Below are 20,506 nucleotides of genomic sequence, written 5' to 3'. Positions count from 1 at the left end.
TTTTTTCCCCGAGCCTGGTAACCCCTCTTGTATATATCAAATATGTTTTATTTTTGTCTATGCATGTCTGGAGTCAGTTATAACAAATTTCAAGAAAATGGAAATTCGGTCCGATATATCGGGATTGAAATGTTGGTTTATTCAATTTGAGTTCAAAATAACTGAAACAAGGGTTATGTACAGAATATTCTAACGCTCCGTGCGAAAGAGCCAGAATTATGGATATTTTGATATCTTTTGAATATTAAAAGAACCTCCATTTCTCCAGCTGTTAGCATATATCTTATAACCGATAGGATCAAAATCACGCTTCGACTTGTCGAAAAATGTATTGCCCTACTGAGGTTTCCTAGTGCTTTAAATTTCAAATATAGTCTAGCAGGAAGTTTTATCTCGTTCACGGTCTATTCGGTTCAACCTGTCCGAATAAGATTGCCGATTGCGATTCCTCCTGTCACACTTCAGAACTCGTCATTTGAGTACAGATGTCACACATTGATACAAGAATCCGGATTGCAACCATTCACACTTGTAAATAACAATGTCATCGGAAGTAGTGCCAATTAAAAACTATTAACTTTGACAGATATTCAATATGTATTGAGAGAAATGTCAAGTCTAATATATTGAGGTTATTTGAGGGGGGGGGGCGGAGGGAATCCCAAGGGCCTCGATACTGTACCCGATCGAACACACACATTTCAGCGATATATTGCTACTACTAATTCACCAAACACCAACTTTGGCCATATTGCAATATTGCTAATTACTACCAGTAATCAGTTTGGATGAAAATATCTGTGCCATCTATCGGGTCGCCTCAAACTCGTTGGGGAAATCTTTTTTTTTCCAGCGTTTGGACCTGGGACCGCGACGGCAACCTTCACGGTGGTAGGCGATCATCTTACCACCACGCCACTGAGGTACTTTTACTACTTAACAGTACATGCTCCTCGGACACGTTCCTCTAAGGAATTCCTAACAAATACGTGCAGGAACGTGTGGCCCCAACCGTATTTATATTGTCTGAGTTATGCTTTTTTTTCGTGTTGTGCTGCCATCTCTCTTCAACGTTTTGAATTGAAGATGGTATGTGCTTACATAAAAATTTAAGTACATATATCATGTTATAGGTCTTTGCAGAGATTTCAGCTATTGCGTAATCCGGAATCTAGCAAAATTCGTGTTCTCCCAAGCGGCCAATATAGCTATTGAGGGGTCGATGAAATCGACCGGGTGGTAGAAGCTGGATATAGCATCGGACTTTGTGCGTTGGTTTTACAAAGGTGGCGATGGGGGGAAACATTCTGAGAAGTGGGTTGAGAGACATGTTTGGGAAACTTTAATCTGAATATATATAAAGAGCAGAATGGTCATGAGCGGACTGAGTTTGAGCGGAATGGTCATTTCGATGTGGAAAATATTTGGCGACTCGTGCACAGAGAGGTGTAAAGTGAACGCTCGATATGACAACCCCCTGCATCCCGTCGAAAACGGACATTGTATTGGAAGTGCCATATCGAAATGAAAACAAATGAGTCGTTATGTGAGAATGCTTGAGACTTGTTCTACAGTTCGTTGTAATGAAATGGTCGCTATAACGTGGAAGTTAGACCATAAGAATTCTCGGTATGTCTCAGTAGCTGCTTCCCTCTTCTCAGGGTACTCCCCAATCATTAGCAAAAGAACTTTCCTCAATTTCAGGCCAACAATTTAATAGCTTCAGCAACGTAGGATTTGGATCTGGAAGGAAGCGAAGGGGGACTTAACCCCCCCCCCCAAGTGCATGGAAGCAAAAATTTTGAAAAAGTAATGGCACATCTTCGTAAAATACAGGACGAATGGTCGCAGTACAATCAGTTTTTGTCTCTGCACGTTGTTCTACATCCAAGCCTAGAAACTACGCCAACATCAATGTCTTTCGTATTTTCATGGTTTGAGCAAGCCGGGTACAGACTAAAAATGTCGCACAGCAACCCAAGACTTAGGTCGTGCACATAGTGCGGCATCCAAGAGGTACGGGAGTGCATAATAGACTAGCAACGAAAACAATTATATTGCTTTGTTCTACATCGCACATATTGGAGAGGCGAATGAATGGCGGCTCAACGAGGTGCGCCAGTTGAACAAACCTGTTTGTTTTCACTTCGATCTGCTGATTGGCCGGTTTCTCTTTTCTTTCCCTCTTCTGTGGAGGGATCATCATCATCATACCTGTTTAAATTTTAGAACCCCTCCGGGCAGCGGCGAATTAAGCATTCTACATTTCGTAGTCTGATTTGATTGCACTTGAGATGGGACGGGAATGGTATGGCAAGGTGTCGTAGGAGGTAAGGGCCTGTGGCTGAGCTAGGGATCTCCTCTGGTCCTCAAATTTTTTCCATCATGACCCATATTCTTGCGCTCTGTCGGGGAAGACCGGCTTGCACCCTTGCCTTGAAGTTGTGATATGAACGGGAGGCGTCCAAATTTTGTCACAATAGACCTGATGTGCACAACATTTTCAGTCTGCGGGATAGATTTGAATGTATAGGGTGACCATATGACATGTATTTTACGGGACATTCCAGTAATTTTATTCTTCCCAATTTTTTTTTTTCGCATTCTCTCGTTTTTTTTCCCTTTTGTTTTCAACGAAGACAACTTTGCCTGAATTTTTATGCTTCACTGAAATCAAGAATTGAGGTTATTTTCATGACTTACGTTGCCAATTACAACCAAAAAAATTTCCTTGCATTTGACTATTTTTTGGCTATAAATGGCAACTTCTGTTAATTTTATGGGAAAATTCACAACTTAGCTTACTTTTTGACAATTGTTGAGAAAAATTCGTGACTTGAATTCGATAGTTTTTTTTGGCTGTAATTGGCAACTATACTTTCATTTTTTTGGCAATAACTGGCGATTCCGTATCGATCCCATTTCCCGAATTTTTATGAAGTAAATATGGTCAGCCTAGGTATTTGTGTTGTGTGTATATATACTTTTCATTATATCTTTCGTGGGTCGGATAGGTCCCCTGGCTGTACCGCATTTGGCCAGCAGGATGGAGGTTGTGCATCCCTGCATTAGCGGTGTAAACAATGTCTGGGACGGCCAAGAGAAACCTAACCATTTATTTGATCTATAAAAAAAATTCGCACCGTGACTTTGGAAAAACCACAGAAAATTCCAGCCGACCACCATTGCGCCGTCAACGGAGTTCGAACCTTATTCTAGACGATGCCAGTCCAGTACGATACCCACAGGACAACAATGTGGTGATTCTGACTTATTTTCTTTCCACCGCTCACCAATTCTGGTCATATGAATGACCGAATCTGAAGAACCCACTCAGGTTTCCATCATTTATACGATTTCGAATCCTAATATTGCTCACTGCGCAACATTATGCATAACGCACAGACGAACGCTGCTTCCCTCCCCCAGTCTACACCTACATCAGAGAAATTGACTCAGCACACAAATGAGTCACTTCACCATAATGGTTTTGTTGTCAGTTTGGATCAGGCTTGAAATAGCTTCACATCTCTAACTTTCACTATAAGAAATGACCCATTATCCATGTCATTCAAAGGTAAAGTGGAGACGATTTTGGTAATTTATTGACTTAAGATGGTCATTTTTACCAAATATAAATCTAATAATACACATTTGTGTCTTGACTTAAAATAATTTTCTCTTGTAGATAGGTAATTCGTTTTTGTGTTCGTGAGAAACCTCAGGCCCTTGGAAAAAAAAAAAAAAGAGGTGAAAGTAGTTAGGCAGATAAAAATCGGATTCCCACGTGATTCCAAAATCCTTCAGTAATTTAAGACATCTTCTGAAGAGACGTTTGTTTGCAAGTTTTTCCCCCTACTTGAAAATCTTTTGTAGGATCATCGGTTTTCCGAGACACGCTACATTAAATCGGTAGATTGAGCATATAACCCGATGAATAACTATATATTACCGAATATACAAAGATACGGCACGTCTTTTCGGTTCACGGGACATAAGTATCCAGTAAATAACCGAAGGCGCACCTCACGTGGTGAGGTGTAATCCCCCTACTTCAGATACAATTTTATACAAATATATAACTAGTAATTTTTGTTTCGGGGAAGAAGAGACTGAACGATACGAGACATCTCTCTTACAAAAAACATTGTGACTGGAATGCCTTACCATGGGAAATCGGTCAATCATAAAGTGCAAGTTGCTTTTAAGGAAACATTGAAAATGCTGCATGATGGGGGTTACACTTTAGTATGCAGTTTGCAACACCAGTCAATAGCCGCGAGGTGATTTACTTTCATTTGATCTCTAGAAGACGAGGAACGTCAGAATGTTTTTGTAGGAGGAAGAGTTAAGACAACACATATTTTCGATGCTGCCGTCTCCGGTTCAATCTAAGGCCGGAATTACACTATAAAAGTTTGATAAAAGTCCTTTTATAAAACTTGAAAAATGCTACCAATAAGATTATCGGTTCATTTTCTAGAATGTAACCAATATTCTTATTTGTTGCCTTTTTCAACTTTTATGAAAGAACTTTTATCAAACTTTTATAGTGTAATCGCAACCTTAAAAAAAATATTTTGGTAACTGAATCGCTGTCCATATTTCGGATATTACCATCTAAAGAAAACCATTGAGTCAGCATCTTGGAAATTAAATTGCTTGTCTCAATTCCACCAACCCAATTCGTCCATCTGTGGTCGCGGTGTTCGCTATTTCTTCCGCTTTAAACGACCTGGCCATAAATTGCCTCGAGGCAGAAGCTTCAGAAGTATTTCAGAACAGTGGGTGCTCAGCTGAAACTGTACTTGTATGTAAGAAATTCTCTAATTCTGGATGCTTAGACTTGTTCCAGAAAATACCACCATGTACTACTTGACCGCGTGTGCATCTCGTACACATTCCTGTGCGGAATTTCTAACGAATCGGTACACGTCAGAATGTGTTCTGAGTATGTGTGGCCACCCTAACGTATGAATCATATTTGTTGCATTCTATTCGTGCAGCCATCTGGCTTCCATATTCATGTTCTAAAATAGATTAAAATTTCATTACATGCTTTCACTAATTGCCATTTTCCGTTAAGCTGTCATTGATTGTTATATGCATGTAATGTAAATTCCCGAAGATGGACAATGATGTGAATGATTTCGATTGCTAATTTTTTTTTGGGGGGGGGTATTGTCGTACCCACTACTGCATTGTCGGCCCATGTTATCTTTTAATTATCTTTATTTTCTGTTGCTCGTATCTTGTGCTTATAATACTGTGTCAATGTTACAAGATCTTGATGTAAACAGGACATACAAAATATGCACCAAAAATTCCATATCGTTGTTTGCAAATAAAAATAAAATTTTGATGCGATTGCTGGTCTGGAGCGCAGGGTGATGCCTCCGTGGGACGTTTTTCCGAATTGTTATTCCCTGCTAGGTTTAAGGGATTGCGTGGGGCCGCTTAGTTTAGGCATTGATCGGTCTTCTCTACTGTGGCTCATGTGCGTCTGAACGGAATACTTGCGTGTTCTGGGAGGCAGAGCGGGGAACCCAGTTATGATTCCCACACTGTTATACAGTTCATTACATATAAGTCACCGGTAATATCGCATTTTTGGTGGTAAGCAGAGGCCTGTGGACGTCCTCAGATTTTTCCTGATTATCGACGTTGAGTGTCTACCAACTATAGTGACAGACAGAAGAATATGTAACCAATGTAGCGCATGTGTCCTGGTAGGTGGCAGAGAGGACAATTTTCCAAAATTCAGTATATCTACAAAATTAGCCAGTTTTTCTGTATTATGTATTAAGTGGAGAGTACATATTTCTCAATATGTCGCCATCTGGTGGTCTGATGTCATTTACGAGCCATAGCTGATTGCTGTTACCGACCATGCACGGTACCATTCAGCATATACGGGGTGATTATAAAAAAAAAACCATCCCGACATATGCGCCCCTAACTATCATACCATTCAAAGAAACTGAATGAAATTTTGGCATAAGGTATTTTGAGGTATGCGTCAAGAATGATATGGAAAACAACAGTGTCACTCTAACAGTTACGGTTACAGTGAGAAAATTTCGAAAATATCAAATGGCAACACCAAGTTTTTTGTATTGGAATGCGATCTCCATACTGAAAAACACTAAATAGCGTTGGAATGGCACCTGTAGCACGAAAATCACCGGAGCTAGGCAAGGAAAAAGTAAAAAGGACTTTGCCAGAGCATTAATGTTCGTTTCATTCGTCACACCGTTTCTTCGGCTGAGATGCCAGCCTGATTAGTCCTCCACAAGGTCATGTGGAAAATTTGTGAAACACAATAAAATGCTTTATTTTATGCTGCTTCTATCTCTGTCCTTATTGGTTGTCCTCACTTTTAGCCTATCTACCGCCGGTGATTTTCATGCTACAGTTGCCGTTCGAACGCTATGTAGGGTTTTTCACAATGGAGATCACATTCCAATACAAAAAACTTGGTGTTGCCATTTGATATTTTCGAAATTTTCTCACTGTAACCGTAACTGTTAGTGACACTTGTTTTCCATATCATTCTTGAGCGCATACATCAAAATACCTTATGCCAAAATTTCATTCAGTTTCTGTGAATGGTATGATAGTTAGGGGCCCATATGTCGGGATAGTTTTTTTATAATCACCCTGTATATGCCCTCCATTGGTTAGATATTCTGTCACACTATAGGTTAGTTGGTTGGCCGCTGTAGTAGTCGAGTGGTCATAATGACGGACTCGCATCGCGGGGACCTGGGTTCGAGCCCCACCGTCACCACAGTGGTGGTCGGCTGAAGTTGGTTTTCTGTGGTTCCCAACTTCAAGGCGCAAATACGAGCCGATCTCCCCGTCAAAAAGTCTCGCCACAGAGAGCAACAGTACAAATATTCAGTCATTACACTTCACTTATGAGATATAGATGGCAGCACTAAATATCATACGCAACACTAGATACGCACTCAGACTGTTAGGTACACATACTTACACTTCCGGCACAACTCACTAGGTAGTAAATTGCCCATAGCGATAGACCTGAGTTGTGCTCGGCTTGGAAGAAAAAAAAAAGCTTAGTTGGTTGAGCATTCGAGGGACCCTGGTTGGTGTCCCGGTAGAGACAGAGATGAAAAATTTTCCAAAAATCGTTATATCTATAAAATTAACCAGTTTTTCTATTTACCTTATATTAATTATTGTTACTAGCACTTAGACCTGAAAAATTATCCATAAACAATAAGTGCTAATGGGGCCTTTATCTCATTAACCGTTCGTCGTAAAGTATGATTCCAGTTTAAAAAATGCTCAAATGCCGTTCAAAATCCACCCTGTACGGCGTACCAGTTTTGAGAGAGAATACGGCGTGACAAAATAAAAAAAATCTACCTCCCCTTCAGAAAGTTATTGCCCAGTATCTTCTAAGAGCAACAGGGGGAAAAAATCAGTCTCTACGCTTAGGTAATTGAATTCAAAAATCGGAGAAAAACGAACAGGAAAAACTCTAACGAACAACGTTCTCCTTTTCCTCATTTATGCTGACCTTTCTCAACTTTTCTAAGTTTTTTGAATTCGAATATCACAACGAATACTACTTAAAAATTTGTTTGTTGGCTTCTAGTGAGACACGGCAGCAATTTTCTAATAGGAAGTTACAGGATAAAGGGGACCGTATAAAAATTCAAATTACTTGTTGCACAGTGTATTTTCACTCGAAACCCTACAAGGTAAATTTGAACTTCTTGAGTACATTTTTAAATTGGAAACTATACCTGTTCGACTTACGCTTGATGAGAAAAATGTCACGTTGGCACTTACAGGGCACCCTGTATAGATGACTAATCAAATGAATCTGCTTTCCATCAAGATAGCAACGAAGAGTCGTATTTAGAGCTCTAATTACCGGCTGAGGAACTTAGGGAAAGGGTTAATCGCACGCAGCCTGTCTATCGGATCTCCCTGAAAGTGATGAGAAAAAAGAGATCAAGTGAGAGCTCTTCTAGTTAAAAAGAATCATCTTTTTCGAAAGCGTTTGTCTCTCGGGTGTAAAATGCACGCATTCCTCAAAGCAGCAGCGAATTCAGTGTTATTGCGCGTGCCGTCGCCGCATTACCCTGTCATTACATCGATCAGTCTTGCGTTGAAATCGCTGCCAGAGTTCGTTCACTTTTTTTTTTTATTGTCTCTTGCAAGACATGTTTTTAATAGTTTGAATATTCCTTCATATATGAATGCAATTCTCATGAAAGTGTCGGTCATTAAGATTATTTCTACGGCCACTTATTTTTCTTGATGCCACCATTGCATAGAACGAAAAAGGTTATTGCGTTTCCGGCTATTAGTTTTGCAAAATAGGAGGCCCCTAATTTTGTGCGTGCGGTGAAAGAATAATCTGGTTTTATTATCGTTCATTAATCTGAATAGTTACTTTGATTCAGCTGTAGTTTCAGAATCTCCTGGCTGTTATTATGGGATTTGCTTTCATTACTACGTGAGCGAAATTCATCAAATGGAGTTTCGTTCGTCCGTATCATGTTATATCTAGGCTGACCATATTTTCTCGGGAAAAATACGGTAAATTGGGCTTCGAAATACGGGAAAATACGAGACGTTGCCAATTATAGACACAAGTAACCTTAAAAAAAAAGAAGCATGACAAATGTGACATGAATATTCTTGTTTTAGTCGTAATTATCTTAATGTAATTTTTGAATTGTGAAGATAATTTGAGTCGCTGATTTGAAGAATAAAAAGTGAAGTTGGCTTCGTGGAAAATACGTGAAAAACCGGGACTGTCCCGGGAAGTATGGTCACCTAGCTATATCCATCCCAAAATTTAATTTTATTATTGGTTTTCGATGAAGAAAATTGCGCAATTGCATGGAGTAGACATTCACTCGATTTTACGAATTTTCACCATTTCACGTAGTGGACTCCTGGTGACAATGAAATTTTCTTGATAGTTCCATTTATGAACTTTCAATTTTACGAACAAAAATTATTTTAAAGTCCGTAAATGACTAAAGTGTTGTAAAAAAATTTCTAGTAATTTTCTTGCATTTTCCAGATTTTCCGCCCCTCCGAACTTCCCAACATGTCCACTTGGTCCTCCGCCCATTCCCACGTAGATATGTTACTGTCAAAAACCGAACTGCGGCCGATTCACGAATTGACTGAGGGTTTTTGCCAAAATCTCATCTTCAGAAATGATTCGAGCTTCCGCCGGCCAATTCGTGAAGTGGCCGGAGATCCTTGGAGAAAGTTCGATGCGCTGATTCAAAACTGTCCGGCATTTGCCACATTTTTTCATTGTCAATGGTTGTAGTAGCTGTATTGGATTAGCTCCACGTAAGAGAAATTTGAGAAACGATATATTATACTAGACGGTTTGTTCTGTCACACTTAGAAAAAAAGATTACCACATCGTGATTGTGGTTTCATGGGTTACCATAGCTAACGTGGACATAATTATGACGAAAAATAAAGCTTCGTGATGCCCTCGAATCATGTCTTTTGTTATCGGACTTTGGCCAGTCAGTTCGCGAGCTGGCCAAAATTCGGACATTGACCGGGCCAATTTAATGACATTGGTCGATTCGCGAATTTCGAGCTTTGGCAGTAACAGATACGTTTTTTTCGTTTTTTTATCTCCCTCTCTTGATCACTCTTCTGCTCATTCACTGACCTGGTCCTCTCTAGGCCACTCTTTCGGTTTTGTTCATGCTTGCACTCTCTCCAGGTCATTTTTTTTTTTACAGGCCTCCATTGACTAGCTCGATGTCCTGGTTCATCTTTGTCATTCATATGCTTGCACACACTATGGCTCTGATACTCTTGTCATCACAGAGCAGGACACTCATTCTCTAGGCCAATTTTTAGTCGTGCACATGCTCACCTGCCGTCACTTTAGGTCAGGCATAGACGAACTGCGGCTAGCTTTAGAGGTACTATTCGATCCACCGCAGATGTAAAAATACTATAGAAATGTTTTAGAATAAATTGCATTGACCCGCCAATTTTTTTTTTGGATAGCTCCTAAAATGTTTGCCCATCACTGCTCTAGATCACTTTTTTTTTTTTTGTCGCTCTTTAAACGTGTCCCTCTTTAAGAATGCTTGATTGGCCGTGCACATGCTTGAACACTCCAGGGGTCCCTCTTTTAGTCACTCAACTACTTGGTCATTCTTTTGATCGATGACTTCATCCCTCGTGCTCTAGTCAGGGGCAGATTTATGGATGTTTAGCCACCTGTGGACTATACAAAAATTTCGCCTCTTATGCTACAAATAATTTTCTTGACCACTCATTCATCAGATTTGCCACCCTACGAACTTGCTACCCTGGGCCTGCTAAGCCCCAACCTCATAAACACGCTTCTGGCTGGGCTTTATATTTTTATTTTCTTTCGGACCAATTCCAGTTCAAAATGACTGATTTTTAGTGAAACTTCTTAAATTATATATACAGCAGTCGTGCATATTTCGCATATCAAAATGTGAAAGGTTAAAACTGTAAGTTTCATTTGGCAACTAAAAAGCTATCGTCTTTTAAATGCTCGCTAGAAGCTACAGGTGTGGCCGCACCGGGGCTTGTCAAAAGAGTCCATAGGTTGATCTGTCAGATGATGCATCATCCCACCTCAGTTGCTATGTAGTTGCGAGATCTTTCAAAGGATGGCTTTAGCGAATGACTCAGACGTGCGAATCATCTCGTATGGTCAGTGGCAGCATGTTTTAGCTGTGCTATACGCCAATTCGTTGCCTAACTGGTCATCGTGGGCTTTTATTTAGGATAAAACTTACTCTGGAATGTTGATAGTTGTTGTAGACTGGATCTGCTGTCTGACAGAGGACGAGAACCTCTTCGAAAGTGTTTAATGCATCTTGGATGACTTTGTACATCGCGAATTCCGTCCTCCCTCCAGGGCTAGTAGTTTTCTTTCTTTAGTTTAGCTTTTGGGGTAAGGACTTTCCTGCTTCTTGTCTTCACAAAAGTTGTTCCAGTTGCGGCTTCAATCTTATACCCGTCCGTATAATACAGTCGACTCATGCGGCTCGTTCTCTTCTTGAATGTCGATGAGTGTTCTGCTCATGTATAGGCATAGGAGAGCGGGTCATCCGGTGGGCTGGTGCTCAAACACACGTAGATCCAAGGATCTATCCAGAGTAGCAACAGACTTGCGAAACATGAGTCGAGTTGTTTTCGCGGAATGCTTAATTTTTGCACCATTCATTTAGAATTTTTACCTTGTATAATCGTTTCTTGCTTTGGCATCGATACAAACCTGAAGGAATGATAATCGCTTGTGAGCGTATTGTTATATTTCTAAGCTAAAAAAATTGTCGTCTGATTACCAATTAGGTCTGACCTGAAAGCCTCGCGCAGTATTTAGATTAGGTACTCATTAGACTTTGTAAGATATCTGGGGGTGAGGAGATACTCGTTTCACACCAATGATCGAGAGCTTAGGCACGTATGATGTAGAGCGGACTCGTTTATCTAAGATTGAAGAACAGGTTTGCATCTGCAGACAGGAAAATGATGGAGCATGATGTTCAGGAAAACGTTGGTTAAAAAAGGATAGGAAATATATATATAGTGATTGGCGTTAATAGCGAGGTCACACTTTCACTCAATGACGGTGGATGAGTCGGCCTGATGTTTCAAGGGGTTCTGTTGAGAGCCGATGTATCCGAAACCATCGTTTCCTTACTGTTATTTCACACAATTTAAGTCAACAGGCTTATCTGATGCGATAAATTGATTTATAACCATAAAAAATTTAACCCGAGAGCACGCGCGCTGCAGGGAGGAACACGAGAACGCGCAAGGTTGATTTCTTTTAGAAACGTGTTTTTTAATTAAATTTTATTAAATATATATCTTGAAACTACATTTAATCAAAATGGAAGAAATTATGAGTAAATACCACCATTTATTTGATATTAAAACTTGCATTATTGCACACTCCGCGTGAAGACTGTGTATTCTTGACAAATATATTCTTGCTGCACTTGGAGCAGCTCGTTTGTTTTCTGTCGTTTTTTCTCATGCACATAAAAAAAAACGTTTGTATGAAGCGTTTAGGTATTTTTGCAAATGGTTTGGAAGCTGAAAAATTCAGAAACTCCCTTTTAGTTGGAGTGCAGACTCTTTTACAAAGTTTGGTTCTAGAGTCTTTCTTGATGAAAGAACCTTCTTTTCTTGAATTCTTTTGGCAGTTTTTTCGCTGATAACAAGAGCACCCTTGCACTGATGGCAGCGATGGTCAGCAGTGCAAAAAATATTATCATAGGACATGTATTTGAAATTTTAGCAGTAAAATATGGAAAGCCCATTTCATCTACAATATCCACAGTATCTTCACGATTTTTCTCAGAACAGGGAGTATAACACGACACATACACACATACCAATCTACTCATTTAATGATTTTTCATCCTTAGAAACATCTTCAAAATCTTTTGTAAGCATTTGATCTCATTTTCGTAACTCAAATTGAGACATTTTCGTACAAGTAAAGTAACACCAGGACGCACAAGGGGGTGTTTAACACCCCAGTAGCAGCATTCAAAAGAACAAAAATTTCACGTCTGACACATTCTCATACTAAAAGATGACCTAAGAAGCAGCTACACTCGGTTATACCCATATAGAAAACAGCAAAGATAGAAATTTCGTAATATATATTCGCATCGGGTGCGAAACACCCCTACCGGGTTAAAGCGTCTACGTGAATATTACCTGGGACATTCACATCTGTTCCTAATTTTAAAATCATTCAAATATCGATTGTTCAAAGCTTGCATAGAACTAGCAAATTTTTGATACAATTCTGCATTTTATGCCAACAAGGCGCACACGGCTTGAGCTGTAAACGAAGATTCGATTTCTTGAATATCCCCAATAGCACACAGATATGGAACGACGTCGAGATTTCGATACCGTTCGACATAGAAATGTCATACATTTGTCGACGTAGTACGACATAGAGATTTTGGATTATTTCAAAAGCGATTAATTATCGTATAAGATATTCTCCTTCGAAATGAAATGCTGTGAAAATAAGGGTGAAACTATTTTAGAAGAACAAAGATATTTCGTAGTTTAATTTGAATGTTTGAATGAATATATTTTTACTATATCGGACGCGTAAAAATTTGACGTCGGACCGGTATCGGTACGATACCCTGACGATATTGTTGTGCTACTGAGGATGTTTTCATTGGAAGAAGGCTGGTTTTGGGGGGAGATACGATCGAAGTGTAAATTTTTCAACTGTATCGATAGGATGGACCACGATTTATACGCCGTCAAACTACTACACCAGTGTCATTTAGTAAGGGACAATTCCAGATTGTGGTATCAGTTTTCTCCAATATGGAGAAAGGGTAATAAATAAGGGGGGGGGGTAAATAAATGGGATAGCTTACCTCTTGGAGTCATGAATTTTAACACAACGCGTTTAAAAAAAAGCAACACGATAGACATATTGGGATAAATCGAGAAGCTATCCATAGTTATAATAAGACAACCATAATCTTTTATACGGGCAGTATAATATATATTTTTTCTTTCGTGATCTATGCTTTTATATTGGGTTGCTGTATTTTAGTTGTATTCAACATCCATATTTTTAATGGACAAATTTTCAACCATCTCATTGGGCAATTTTTCTGTTGTGGCTTTTGTATTTGTATCACTCAAAATACCCCATTCCTTATCGGCCCGATTCTAAATTAAGAGGCATAGTGGCTATGGAAAGGTTTAAGAGCTGGACTGGAATTGATCTGATTACAAAATTGTGGTTAATTTAAGCTTCTCGGTGGGCAATTAATTCCAATCCAGCTCCTAAACCTTTTCATAGCCACTATGGCTCTTAATTTCGAATCGGGCCGATAAGGAATGGGGTATTTTGAGTGATACAGATACAAAGGCCACAACAGGCAAATTGCCCAATGAGATGATTTTGATCTAAACTAATCAGATCTAGTTTTATCTTCCATGTACTGTCCGAAATCCAGTTGCGGAATATGTATTTTTCATTCATTAAAGTTTCAGACCCGAGTTATTAAAGATGTTTCGTCCTGACCGCAAGTAATGTACGAAGTAAACAATTGTTTGTGTACTGAAAAGAATTCATAGAATAATAATCACTGACCCAGAATCCATGTTACTCAATTTTCTGCATGAAGGTGCACAGATGTTCCTTCCCAAACAGACCATTTTCGGAATTTTTTCTCATTCGTAATGCTAAATCAGTGCTGCCATAAACATATAATCAAATATCTACCCAAAAAATCCCCTTTTAATGGTTGTTTTTTCCAAGTCCTAAAGGAGCCCCTAACAATGTACTGGATTTTTTTTTTCAGGTTTCCCAAACTACATAATGTTCCAACACGTGAACACATTACAGTTTGTATGTATCACTTATATACAATATAATTCGCAGGTGAAAATCTACCGGCCCGTGTCCTTGATGCTTAGTCGAACATCGATTATTTTTCGACTAATGCTCCCTCCTCACAATGCTGCCTCTTCAGCTGCACTCGAGTGTGGTTCAAGCTCTGATTCCGAAATCGGATCTTTCTGTGGTTATATATAGTTTGTGATGTCTTAACCGAGTATCACGCGCGATAAGACGAAGCGTTATCTACAATGTGATATCGTTTTGGGATGTACAAGAGAATATTTGTAATGTTCTTTGCTACATCAACCGTTAAGCATCACTGAAAAAAAAAAAAATAGGTATTTGTCTTTTTTCGCGGATGGATGTCTTTATTTTCTGGTATTAAGTGCCATGTTTTTGACACTTGAAGTGAGGGTGAAGGAATTGATATCCGAAGAAAGTGTTTTAGGTTCGCGGATAGCCAAGCTCAGTGTTTCTTAACGATTTTCCATCCATGCCGAACCCCCTTTGGACTGTGTTCTTGTGCTCTTGTCTTATCCAGCCCCCCCCCCCCCCCCCAATCTCCATTCAGGAGCATGACCCTTTCTACTTGATTTTTTTTTTTTTTTTTGTTTGAGTTAAATTTATGTCCGAAAGAAATCTTGCTACGGTCAAGCTCCAGACCCCCTAAGCTAGAATTCAGCGAGTGTTCCTCTTAAGAGGGCTCCATGCAGGGTCACACGAATATCGTCGGATTCCCCGGGAAGAGTGTGTTCTGAGGGGCTGTACTTAGATGTACCAACTCAATTATAGACTTTCTCGAAAAGTAAAAGGTCTAGTCATATATGCCGGCCATGTTGAGGTGGACCCATGCGTTAAGGTGACATTGTTTCTGTGTACATGAATATAATTTCAAAACTGTATTCGGAAAGTAGTAAAACTTATTCCCAGAGCAGGCACAGGGGGCAAGCCTTAAGACATTTGTCCCCTAATCACAAACGTGGTGTGCTCTTTTAAAAGTTGGATCCTGCGTACGCTCTTTTCCCACCCTCTTCCTTAGAATATTTCACTTGAAAGCGTTATTTATTCACATCTAAATATTTTTCTTTCCAACTGTGCCTGCCCCCCCCCCCAATCGTTCATGTTTTACAAAGGATCAATGAACAAATGATCTTGCTTTCTTAAGATATTAATTTGCCTTGCAACGTGGTTGAATAAATATATTTTCCCAGACTTCAACAAGGCATGATAATGTTCGATCAGGATTTTTCGACATGGCAAAACGAAAGTGATTTTCCGTGCTGCTTATGAATCGGAACAACAGGATAATAAATAGAAATATTCCCTTCCAGTTCCGTGATCGAGGCCTTACGGTAATATGCAAAGGGTCAGGCTTAAAAAATTTTTCTTCCTTAAACAATATATTCGTGGGCTCAAGGAAGCGAGAGGCCGACATGGCTCTACTGTGCAGAAAATCATTTTTTTTTTACCAATACATAACAGGCTGCAGAAAAATGTCAAGTTAGTATCAATTGGAGCACTAAAAAGCTGATATATAGATCCAGATGCTAATCTTTTGAGAAGAACAGACGCTAAGCTATGGAGTACATAATTACAGTGAGTGACTCCATTCACTGGTACTGCAAAGATATACAGTACTTCATATTTAGTTTTATTTTTCTATGGAATATAATTCACCAGATTAGTTTCGTTTTCTCCCGAGATATTTTGTAAATGACGCATGCGTATGCACATTCAATGTTTATCGATATTTTACAATTTAAAAAAAAGTCTTAAAAATTAGAAGAAACCAGTTGAAGGGAATTGCGCCCGAATGGCGTGGTGGTAAGATAACCATTTACTACCGCGAAGGTTTCCATCAGGTTCCAGGTTCGAACCGGAGAGTAAGGGTATAGAAAATATTTTTCTTGAGGTGATCACCGATAGATGGCTCCATTTCAAACCCATCCAATTAATGTCAGTAAATTGTAATATAGTGATGTGGCCGGAGTTGGTGTTTCAAGTAACTAACGGGAATTGAGAATTTTTTTTCAAGTGTGGTAGTGTCTTGTAGACTTTTAACTTAATTTTTATTACTACGAGACTGGCAGCAAAGAGAGATGCGTAAATTTACATTGCATTGCTTGTCTCTACGGAATGACAAATCCACCTACAAGTGGTGGGAGTTAGACCCAACAGTGTCATACATTCGTGAACAGTTTGCCCTTCAGTTTTTATGAATTTTTAATCACTTCGGTATTGATATGTTTAAAAATTTTGCAAACCGCATTCATTCATTCTCACGAATGGGATATATCTGGTGTTTGAGTCAGATCCAAAAAATGGCTTTTTTATCTAAAAGAAAGTCTTGCTAATTATAACACGAGCGTACTGCTAAACAATATGCTGATGTATATTTGTATTTGTGTGTGTGCTTTATTTTTGATTTTTAAATGACAATGAAAATACTCTCATCTCAAAAATGTGATTTTGGGGTTATGTTCTGACCAAACACCACAGATATTTGGTACAGAAAAAAAAATACAAATTTTTTTGTCGATGAAGGAGTGCTGTGCTTTCGAAAGCAAGTCACTGGAAATATCAGTTCTATAAAATGCATAGTTTATGAAACGTTCAGGAAGCTACAGCCGGCGATTAGCGGTTGAGGTAAAACAACTTCAACCACAGGGCTTTTTTATTAGCCACCATCAATATCGCAATGAAAACTTTATGCAAGCGCCTGTAACAGGACAATTTAGAAATGAGCTGTTAATCTTACACCCTGATTTTTATGGCACTATGATTTGCGTAATTCCAGTCATTTGCTTTCGTGCAGTACCCTCTATCGACAATATTTTGATCTAATTTTCTTCCACGCCAAAAAATCCTTGAGTATAACATTTTTTAGAAGCCGCATTCAAATGTACAAGTTATTTCTAATTTCATGAATTTTTAAAACATTTACGAATTCATGGGACACCCTTCAGTTTAGCTCAATAATGCAGGGAGTGATTTAAAAAAAAAATTGGAAAAATTTTAACAATTCACGAATTGCAAAATTAAAAATTTCTGAAGCTCTATAAGGAAAATAATAAAGAACTTTGTTCTCGGGTTGTTTTTACTCTGATCTAAATACAAATAACTTCAAGTAAGTCATGAGTGGCCTGCAGCAATTTTTCTGAAATGGAACTATTACATATCGTTTAAGACATAGCAGCGCTCAGTTGGTAATTCGGCAAAATTTGTCTAATGCTAGTCACTTACCATAAAATTGGTTTTTAACTCTTGTGTCTGGGAGACTAAAAACTGCTGCCAATGACATTCACTGGCACTAAAACTTCCATATGAATACGTTTGTCTTCAACTTCCATAACGCATTTGGCAATATTGTTGCGCAATGAAACGCTCGATTAAGGTCAAGTGGAAGATTAAAGATATATAAACTATCTTTACGATGACAATACTTTTGAGACCAGCTCCGATATCTTTCCTTCATATGAGCTTTTTAGTGATCGGTTCGTCATTAAATACATTGTTTTCCCTTTCGAAATCTGGATTTAAAGCCGTTGAAAGCAACTTTCAGACATCTTTAAAATAACGATTGGAAAATGCTAATTCTTGCTAAAAAATGACTGAGGAAATTTTATGCATCAGCGTGTATATCATGAATATTGTTTTTGAGCAGATTTCTTTTTATGTGTTTAAGATGGTAAAACGAAAAAAAAGTTCGCGTTACATTTATTATGGGCATGAAATGAATTTACACAGTACTTACTACAATCTTTTAGTGCTTACAGAAAATATCAGGCTGAAGCCCCCTCCGATATTTTCAACTTTTCTCACTTTTATAACTCAATCACCATTGGCGTAAACTGGTGATCACCCATAACGATCTTGGTGAGTTTGATGAAAAATACCATGAAGTTACCAATAAGTTTGATAGAAAAGGTTGAACACTGTTGTAGTGCAGCACTATTGCAATAAGTAACATAGTGAGTGATAACTCAAAAACAAGAGCAAATTAAACTTGGTGATATTCAGCTGGTGAAAATCACTTGGAATAATTAAGTTTCGTGTTGGAGGCAATTTCTTTGTTGTTCAGTGTAATTAAAAATTCAGATGGCTTTTTTTTCATTATGGTGATTATGAATAATGTACGTAAAGTTAAAATAAGTATGAATTTCATAATTTTTACAACTTTAGAATACAGTCTTAACACACTGGCCAGCCCGAGTGGGCCTCAAGAGAAAAGGGGCTTCACAAAAATGAGATCTGGAAAAGATTTTCTAGAATTTACCCGGTAGGGCCTCAGAATAACCACTTAGCCCGGGGCCCATGATACTCCTAAGACTGCCCTGCTTTAGATCACCGGTAAGCGTAACTGTTTCCCACTATAAATTTGAAGACTTATTACAGGGCTGGGTGTAGTTAATATATATATATCCAGAGTTTATAAGACCATGATGGAATATATTGTTTTTTTTTAATGTTTGTTTTTGTGTATTTGGGGTATTTTCCCTGCTATATGCAAAAACTTAACGTTTTCGTGCTTTTTCTCGCAGATGTTTTGGCTCTGGTAGCTAGCACAGAGTTGTTCGTGCACCGTCCGATGTCCTTTCGTGCGAATTTCCCGTCGGAGAAAGGATCGTTTTCGATAGCCAGTCTAGCATCTGCTGTGGGCTGCAAAGTTCTCGAAAAAGTCTTTGTTCCGACAGCCGTCCAAGGTGAGAACCAATTTTATCAAAATTGGTCGTGTGTCAAATTAAATGCAGGGACGTCGGAGATGGGCGGGAGTGCAAAACAACTGCCTCCTTTTTTTTTTTTTTCAGAAGAGATCGCATGCTCTTGTAGTTTCGATTATCCGCCACCCATCCAATAAAAAGACTAAGAGATACACCTTCTTTTCCCAGCCCGATATATTAAGGTAACGCTTTTTCTGGTTAAAGCCAACCTCTAGAAAACGGACACCCGTGGGTCCAAAAATTTTGTCCGATATTGGGGAGGCACCAATATACAGTAGAACCTCGTTTATACGACTTACATTTATACGACGGTTAGCTTCGGTCTTAATAGCTTCGATATGCTATTGTATTACTGTGTGTAAAAGTGATACAACGGTGATTATGCATGATCACCAATCGTCTCGATATAAAGAAAGTTTGATTAAATTTCACTACATTTATCACTTTTACCGACGATTATGCATAATTCCCAAATAAATTTTGAAAAGTGATAGGATACATTTTTCCATATTTTTTCTTTTCATTAAACCCATAAATTATTTTTACCCGTACATGATACGTGCACACGTTTTGCAATAAAAATTAAATTAAGGGAAAATAAGTGAAGATAGATTCATGTCAACATATTACAAGACTAATAATGTTGCTTTCCTTCACACGTACCAACACGTGTAAACAAAACCAGCATTACTATTCGGATTAAGCATCCTGGGCCATGGTTATGTTCAGTTAATCTAGTAATTAATTGACGGATTATCATATTTAATAATACGAGATTGGGATTATACATAATCACCGTTGGATATGATAAATTATCAATTTATGAACAAAAAATCACAAATTAGAGATTGGAAAAAAGACTAGTTTGCCTGATTTTACTGTCCGCTAACGAGGAGTGAAATACATTAAAGCCCTATTCCACGAGAATCGGAAAAGTACCAGTTAAGGGAGGTTCCACAGTATTATACCGAGGTTAACTCTGAAAGAAAAGCCACGTGGTCTACGCCGGGACTCGGAACCCTCGCCCTCCTTGCAAACCGGGCAAACAAGCTGCCATCTGCACCACTAGAGACACGACATATTTCCCATAAAATATCCACAATGTTTCCTTGATATTCAGCTTTTTGCTGAGCCCATTATACATCTACCGTCCCACCTGGGGAAGGGGGCGCATTTGCTGAAGTTAAAAGAAAAGCTGCTAATTGCTTCTACTCCAGTGCCTTCACACCACAGCACGTGAAGGAAGGCAGGGTCGTGTCTCCAGTGGTGTAGATGGTAGCATACTTGCCCGGTATGCAAGAGGTTCCGGAGGAGACCAGATGGCCTTTATTTCCGAGTTCACTTCGGCATAATATTCAGAAAAATATGTCCT

The 20,506-nt window shown here is 38.8% G+C and overlaps 1 protein-coding gene across 5 annotated transcripts in view; it reads left to right on the top strand.

Moving 5' to 3' along the window:
- Positions 1-20,506, top strand: part of LOC149071188 (uncharacterized) — an 83,095-nt gene that overhangs the window by 18,395 nt on the left and 44,194 nt on the right. For 4 of the 5 annotated variants that reach the window (XM_089248145.1, XM_089248144.1, XM_089248148.1 and 1 more), the window contains one exon: positions 18,955-19,116. The exons of the other annotated variant lie outside the window; for it this stretch is intronic. In XM_089248145.1, coding sequence (XP_089104271.1) covers positions 18,955-19,116 — 162 coding nt within the window. The remainder of the gene's footprint in view (positions 1-18,954; positions 19,117-20,506) is intronic. 5 annotated transcript variants of the gene reach the window in all.

The sequence above is a fragment of the Pholcus phalangioides genome, unplaced genomic scaffold (assembly GCF_987345545.1).
Source record: "Pholcus phalangioides strain wild (caught in Gottingen) unplaced genomic scaffold, Ppha-v1.0 ptg000019l_1, whole genome shotgun sequence".
In the NCBI taxonomy this organism is placed as follows: Eukaryota; Metazoa; Arthropoda; class Arachnida; order Araneae; family Pholcidae; genus Pholcus; species Pholcus phalangioides.
This window is presented reverse-complemented; position numbering and strand designations above follow the sequence as displayed.